Source organism: Vigna angularis, chromosome 8, assembly GCF_016808095.1.
Source record: "Vigna angularis cultivar LongXiaoDou No.4 chromosome 8, ASM1680809v1, whole genome shotgun sequence".
Lineage (NCBI taxonomy): Eukaryota > Viridiplantae > Streptophyta > Magnoliopsida > Fabales > Fabaceae > Vigna > Vigna angularis.
Window position 1 is genome coordinate 28,307,917 of NC_068977.1, and position 7,905 is coordinate 28,315,821.

At 35.9% G+C, this 7,905-nt stretch overlaps 1 protein-coding gene across 1 annotated transcript; it reads right to left on the reverse strand.

The window, feature by feature from the left end:
- Positions 1–3,765: 3,765 nt before the first annotated feature.
- Positions 3,766–7,558, reverse strand: LOC108323299 (receptor-like protein EIX2). Its single transcript, XM_017555714.2, has one exon. The coding sequence runs from the start codon at positions 7,539–7,541 to the stop codon at positions 3,894–3,896; it is 3,648 nt and encodes a 1,215-aa protein (XP_017411203.2). The 5' UTR covers positions 7,542–7,558; the 3' UTR covers positions 3,766–3,893.
- Between the last annotated feature and the right edge of the window lie 347 nt (positions 7,559–7,905).

A 7,905-nucleotide genomic window follows, 5' to 3' on the forward strand; every position in this document is an offset into this window, starting at 1 on the left:
GTATCCTATCAAGAAAAAGTCTAATGTGTTTGCCCAGTTCAAGGAATTCAAAGCACAAGTAGAACTTGAAACTGGAAAAAGAATTAAGTGCTTGCGAATATATAACGGAGGAGAATATGTAGATGGAGATTTTCAAGAATTCTACAAGAAAGAAGGTATTGTCAGACACATTTCAGTACCACACACACCGCAACAAAATGGTGTAGCAGAGCGGATGAACAGAACTCTTCTAGAAAGAACACGAGCTATGTTGCAAACTGCGGGTGTAGTTAAATCCTTTTGGGCAGAAGCAGTTAAAACTGCTTGTTACTTGATAAATAGGTCACCATCGACTGCAATTGAGCTGAAAACTCTGATGGAGATGTGGAATGGCAAAGCAACTAATTATTCATCCTTACGTATATTTGGTTGTCATGTGTACGTGATGTACAACTCCCAAGAAAGAACAAAGTTGGATCCAAAATCCAGGAAATGCATATTCTTTGGTTATGCTGACAATGTAAAGGGGTATCGTTTGTGGGATCCTACTGCCCACAAAGTTATTGTTAGCAGAGATGTAGTCTTTGCAGAAAATGAACTACAAAGTAAGCAAACAAATGACAGCGAGAAGAAGGACAAAGTTATAGTACAAATAGAGAAGAAGCCTTCGGAAAGTTCTTCTGATTCAGAAGAGGAGCAAGAAGAACATGAGCCAAATGAAGTTGGTGATGGAGAACTCCGACGTACAACAAGAGAAAGAGTCAAACCATCTTGGCATTCACAATATGTGATGACAAGTCATGATGCGTATTGTCTCCTAAGTGAAGAAGGAGAACTTTCAATTTTTCAAGAGGCCGTGACTAGTTCAGATGCTTCTCTGTGGATGGCTGCAATGCAAGAAGAAATTGAAGCTCTTCATAGAAACAAGACATGGAATCTTGTGGAACTTCCAAAGGGTCGAAAAGCCATTGGTTGCAAATGGGTTTATAAGATCAAGAAAGATGGCAATGATCAAGTGGAAAGATATCGTGCTAGATTAGTTATTAAAGGATATGCTCAGAAAGAAGGCATTGATTTTAATGAGATTTTCTCCCTAGTTGTTAGACTAACAACAATCAGAGTTGTCCTTGCAATGTGTGCTGCATTTGATTTACATCTTGAGCAATTAGATGTAAAGACTGTTTTTCTTCATAGAGAACTTGAAGAAGAAATTTATATGCTTCAACCAAAAGGCTTTGAAAAGCAAGAAAACTTGGTTTGCAGGTTGAACAAATCTCTATACGGTCTAAAGCAGGCGCTAAGGTGTTGGTATAAGAGATTTGATTCCTTCATCATTAGTCTCGGATACAACAGACTAAGTTCAGACCATTGTACTTATTACAATAGGTTTACAGAAAATGATTTTATCATTTTATTGTTGTATATGGATGACATGTTGGTGGTAGGCCCCAGCAAAGCTCTAATCCAAGAACTGAAGGCACAATTGGCTAGGGAGTTTGATATGAAGGACTTGGGACCGGGAAACAAGATTTTAGGGATGCAAATTCACCGAGACAGAAAAGATAGGAAGATTTGGCTTTCATAGAAGAACTATTTATTGAAGATCTTGCGACGCTTCAACATGCAAGATTGCAAGCCAATTTCTACCCCACTTCCTATCAACTGTAAGTTATCCTCAAGTATGAGACCTAGCAGTGAAGCAGAGAGGATGGAAATGTCTCGTGTACCGTATGCATCAGCAGTAGGAAGCCTTATGTATGCCATGATTTGTACAAGACCGGACATTGCTAAAGCAGTGGGAGTGGTTAGTAGATTCATGGGAAATTTTGGTGGAGAGCACTGGAATACTGTTAAGAGGATCCTTAGATACATCAAAGGAACCTCAAACGTTGCATTATGTTATAAAGGATCAGAATCAATTATCAGAGGCTATGTTGATTCAGATTTTGCAGGTGATCTGGATAAAAGGAAATCTACTACTGGCTATGTGTTTACAATTGCTGGAGGGGCTATAAGTTGGTTATCCAAGTTACAAGATGTTGTAGCTCTGTCTACTACAGAAGCTGAATACATGGCAACCACTCAAGCATGTAAGGAAGCTATTTGGATTAAAAGGATAATGGAGGAACTTGGGCACAAGCAACAACAAATTGTTGTGTATTGTGATAGTCAAAGTGCTTTGCACATTGCAAAGAATCCAGCCTTTCATTCCAGGACAAAGCACATAGGAATAAGATATCACTTTGTGAGAGAAGTAGTGGAAGAAGGAAGTTTTGATATGCAAAAGATTCACACAGATGAAAACCTAGCAGATGTCATGACAAAGCCGGTTAATACTGACAAGTTTAGGAAGACTCGATCCTATTACGGCCTATTGGAAACATAAGCAACATGGATGACAAATATGGTGTGAAGATTTGATTAGTTTAATCAAAATCTTCAAGTGGGAGATTGTGAAGGAGAGAAGTCCCACATCTAGAAAAACACTGTAAGGGACTTCCTCCTTTGGTTATAAAAGAGAGGTTAAGGTTCCCCTTTCCTCATCCCATCTTCTTCTCTTCTTTCTATCTTCTCTTGCTTCTTTAAGCAATTGACAAATTCAGAGTGTAGTGGAAGAGAGTGTTGTAATTTCTTCCATTAGTATAAAATTTCCATTTTTGCCTAGTTCATATTTTCTCATCTCTATTTTAGTTGTGTATGCTTGTGTTGTATGACTGATACCCAACATTTCTTACCTTTAAGAGGCTCATAGGTGTCAAAAGCTTATCAATGACATTGATCCTTAAAAATAGGTAATAGTTGCCAGTTTCTTTAAAATGCACATCATTTTTCTTGTGGAAGGCAAACTTTGTGTATAAATTTTAGGAGCAGTTTATCAGCAGGTGGGTGAGTCACACTGAGCAGAATTCGCATGAACCAGTCAAGTACAAAAATTCATTTAATTTCAGATAACAACAGAAACTAACCTATTTTATCCTGCATCTGCTTACTTTCCATTACTACTTTTCTTTACTCTGCCTCTTTCATCAATCACTTCTCTTTTATTAGCTTTTATTTATGGCATTCAACATATACCTTTTACCTTTGAAAACTGAAACTAGCAAAATCTGAAACAATAATGCCTGTCTAATGAGTGACTCTAAAGTGCACATCCTTGCTGCGAGCAATTGTTGTCATATCTCAATAATTATTTTTGCTTTGCTGCTAGCAATTTTAAGTTCAATTGCTGTGAACCAACTTTCTGTTAACTCAACTATTATTAAAGTGTAAACCATTCACAAATGATCAGATAAGGTCCAAAACCATCAACAGGAGAAGAAAGACATTTCAAAATTTCCATAATATCATCTACAGATATCATTCGAACAAGCAGCTAAAACTTCAACACTGAGCAGACATCTCAGCAAAGAAGGAATATACGAAAAGTTAACTCAACGATATAGAAATGTTAAAATAAATGGACTAAATTTAAAAATTGAAGAGATAAAGTTAAAAAAGCTACCGTTGGATCTTGCTATTGAGAAAGAAATTATGACCATCTATAATTTTGAATACGAATGTATTTGAGTATCTAAAAGTCAAGCAACTATTAAATTAACTTCCTCAATTCTTTTCGACAAGAGGTTTACATGGTTCAAATTAAGTTCATACCCGCAAATTTTTCTAACAATAGATTACAATTTGCTGATATTCATAGACGAAATTAGCTAGAATTTATCTATAATAAGTTGAACACGTAGATTCTTTAGTTTTCAAATCCACTAATAATTTAAATAACACTCTCACATTTCAAAATAAATCAAACAATACAGAAATGACATGAAAATTTGAACTATGCAATACAGAGTAATCCAAATTAACTTCCACGTTTTATAATGATTTTATTTTTCACCACATTAGATATTGTATCGACATTAGAAAAAATATTGAAGTTTGAACCACACATGATCAAGGAAATGAAAATAGGCATAACGCCATGATCTAAAAATGACCAAAGGACCAACTACTATCCAAAATCCCACCACAAATCCAAATGTCATGCCCACAAAAAATAAGTTCACTCCATGCCTATCACTCCCTTTGTCATTGCGATCATAGCGAAGAATTTTGTCATTGAAGCTGCAATTGATGGGTAGTGGTTGGCCGCAGAGATTGTTGCCAATAAAGTTGGAGGCATCAAAGGTTTGCAACTGAGTTCCTGTTGGAATTTTTCCATTCAAATGATTATAAGACAAGTCTAGCAAGCTTAGAAAGTTCAAATTTGTAATGGTTGGAGGGATTTCACCAGAAAGTTTATTTCTTGAGAAATCAATGGACAACAACGATTCCATATTACCAATGTTTTGTGGAATGTGACCACTAAGTTGGTTGTGAGACAAGTTCAAAAATAACAAACCATTTAAATCTGTGATCCCTCTCGGTATTTCTCCAACTAATTTGTTATTTGACAAATCGATGCTTGTTACCAACCCGAGAAAGTCTTTGTATTCATCTCCTCTTCCTTTCAACCAAAGAAGAACGCTGACTATAGTAAAATATGAAGAGCTAGATATATTGCTTATAGCATCACAAAAGATAAGAGGAGTTGTACTTTTGTTTGTCATGGTCATGGCCTTCAAGCTATTAAAACAAGTAGGTATATGTCCAGTCAAATTGTTTTGTGCAAGGTCTAACACCTGAAGAAGACTCATATCACATATTGTTTTAGGAATGTAACCTGAGAATCTATTTGATCGAAGGATAAGAACCCTTACATCTAAAAGACTTTCACCAACCCATGCTGGAATTGATCCTGAAAAATTATTTTCTCCAAGATCCAAAAAAATCAATTTGTTGGTCTTCTTCAAAATTGTTGGAAATGTTCCTGAGAGCAAGTTTTTACGTATCTGTAATGACTTTAGCGTTGTCAAGGAACCCATGGATTGGGGAATGTTCCCAACAAAATTATTGTTTTGTAAATTTAAATCCACTAGATTTGGCCAAATGCCCCAACAATTAGGTATTTCTCCTGATAATTTATTTGATGCAAGATTGAGAAATTCTAATTTCATGGGCTTCTCTTGACTTTTGCAAAAAAAATCATGGATATGATTATGAGAGAGATCTAGAAAATGAGCTTGAGAAAATGTGTTCCAGAACCAACAGGGAATAGAATCTACAATCCCTGTATTAGACATCGCTAAATAATCAAGTTTGTCTTGTGATTGAATCCATGAAGGAAAGTTAGGACCTAATTGCCAAGAACTCAGATCCAAAGAAGTAAGTTGAAAAGTAGGATGCCAATTGGGACCCACTTTTAAAGTCAAATTGTTTCCTGCTGCATAAATTTCACTCAAGCTATTAAGATTTTTGAGATGATTTTCCATGACAACACCTTCAAAATTATTATAATCAATATCAAGAGATGACAATTTAGAGAGTGATCTAAGACTTTGAAATGGATTTCCACTAAGCTGATTATTGGACAAATCAAGATTTCTCAGTGATGAAAGTTTTCCAAGCGATGCTGGAAGTTCTCCACCAATTTTGTTTCCACTAAAATCTAGTGTGACAAGATTTTTATAAACTTCAAATTGGTCAGTCAGATTACCTGAAAGTTGAGAACTTTGAACTTCAAGTGTTGTCAGTCCATGGGCAATACACGGTGAAAGAATATCTAAAATTTCATTAATATGCTGGTTGAGTTTGAGATATGAGAAACTTATATCCCTTAAGTTGCATAGATAACCAAAAGAAGTTGGAAGTGGACCTTCCAGTTTATTGTAAGACAAATCAAGTTTAATCAGAGAAGTCATATTTCCTAAGGCATCAGAAATAGTCCCATGCAAGTTGTTTTGTGATAGGTCCAAGATCTTTAGATTAGGAAAACTACTATAAAACCAATCAGGTATATATGAGAATGAATTTCCTGTCAAGTGAAGCTTTTCAAGTAGTGTGAGGTTTCGAAGACCATCTGGAATTGGACCTTCAAAGTCATTATAAAATAAAGAAAGATAAACAAGTTTTTTCAATCCAAATAGCCACTTTGGAACAAAAGAAAATGTAGAAGGATAAGAAATATGGGAAAGATCAAGAGTAACGAGAGACGAACTCTTAAGAAAGGAGGGTTGATTATACGGAGGGAGTGTACATCCTGACAATTGTAGGGTCATCAAAGAAGGAAGAGCTTGCAGAATGTAAGAAAAATCAAATGATTGGGATAAGTTTGCACCTCTCAAATCAAGATATTCAAGTTTTGAAAGACTTGACAACCAATCATCATTCCCAACAAAATAATCACCCCCAAGATCAAGGTAGAGCAAGTTGGAGAGATTTCCAATTTGAGAGGGAATAGTTCCATTGGCAGCATAACTTAAGTCTAGATACGCCAAATTGGAAAGATTACCAATCTGGAGAGGAATGTTGCCCATAAAATCAGAATAAGAGAGGTCCAAGTGAATTAAGGTGGTCATTGAACCAAGAAAAGAAGGAATTGGCATACCTCCTACAACTGACCGAGTGTAGCTCAAGTGAAGATAACAAAGCTTGGAAAGACTTGACAACCAATCAACATTTTCATAATAATAATCACCTCCAAGATGAAGGTAGAGCAAGTTGGAGAGATTTCCAATTTGAGAGGGAATTGTTCCGTTGGCAGCATAACTTAAATCAAGATAGAGTAAATTGGAAAGATTACCAATCTGGGGAGGAATGTTGCCCATAAATCCAGAATAAGAGAGGTCCAAGTGAATTAAGTTGGTCATTGAGCCAAGAAAAGAAGGAATTGGCATACCTCCTACAGGTGACCGAGTGTTGCTCAATTGAAGATAGCAAAGCTTAGAAAGACTTGACAGCCAATCAACATTTTCATAAAATATAGATTCTTCATCATAATATCCTCCGCTGAGGTGGAGGTGGAGCAAGTTGGAGAGATTCCCTATCTGAGGAGGAATTCTTCCGTTCAAAGCATAAGAGAGGTCAAGGTACAACAAATTGGAGAGATTCCCTATCTGGGAAGGAATTGTTCCCTTGCAAGCAAAACTTAAATCAAGATAGAGCAAATTTGAGAGATTTCCAATCTGAGGAGGAATGTTCCCCATGAATCCAGCATAAGAAAGGTTGAGGTGAGTTAAGGAAGTCATTGTTGCAATGAAAGAAGGAAATGGCTTCCTATAAACTAGATTGCCGCTGAAATCCAAGTAATTCAAATGCTTCAAATCAACCAAACAAGGATTTATCTCTCCACCAAATGCCCGTCTATAATACTTTTCCAATGCTTCTTCATAAACATATTCATCCAATTGATAACCTAGGATTTCATCGTAAAGAGGAAGTGGAGTGTTGAGGTGAAGCTCTGCAACATGAGATGTGACGTTGTTGCAGAGAACTCCATACCAATGGCAACAATTGGGATTGAGAGAAGCATTCCAAGAAGAAAGTCTATTTGAAGGATCAATGAGATGATGTTTCAACTTCAACAGTGTCTCTCTCTCACTTCCAACACACACTGTTCCTCTGCACACACCGAAGGTTGACATAGAAAGTGAATAAAGAAAGAGAAGGATGAAAAAGGAGGAAGTCATTTTTAAACAAAAGCAAAGAAGAAAAAAGAAGCAGTTATGGGTTATGCATACTAAATACCCTTTATATATATACACATAACCATCTCTCTATCAATTTTAATTTCCATGCTAAATTTATAAAATCAAATTCAGCTGTCAAAGTCATTTTCATATTTTATCTTCTTTTCATACCTTAAAAAACATCAACATCAACTTTCATATATTATAAAGTAGAAAATAAAGCCCACTAAAAACATAACAGAAAAAAAAAAATGGAAGTAGTCGAACCCATTTTATGAGTTATGAAATTAGGACATGGTGAGAAGGGAATGCAAAAAATGAAATCAAAAGACGGTTAAAGTCCTATCCATTTTATGGATTACAA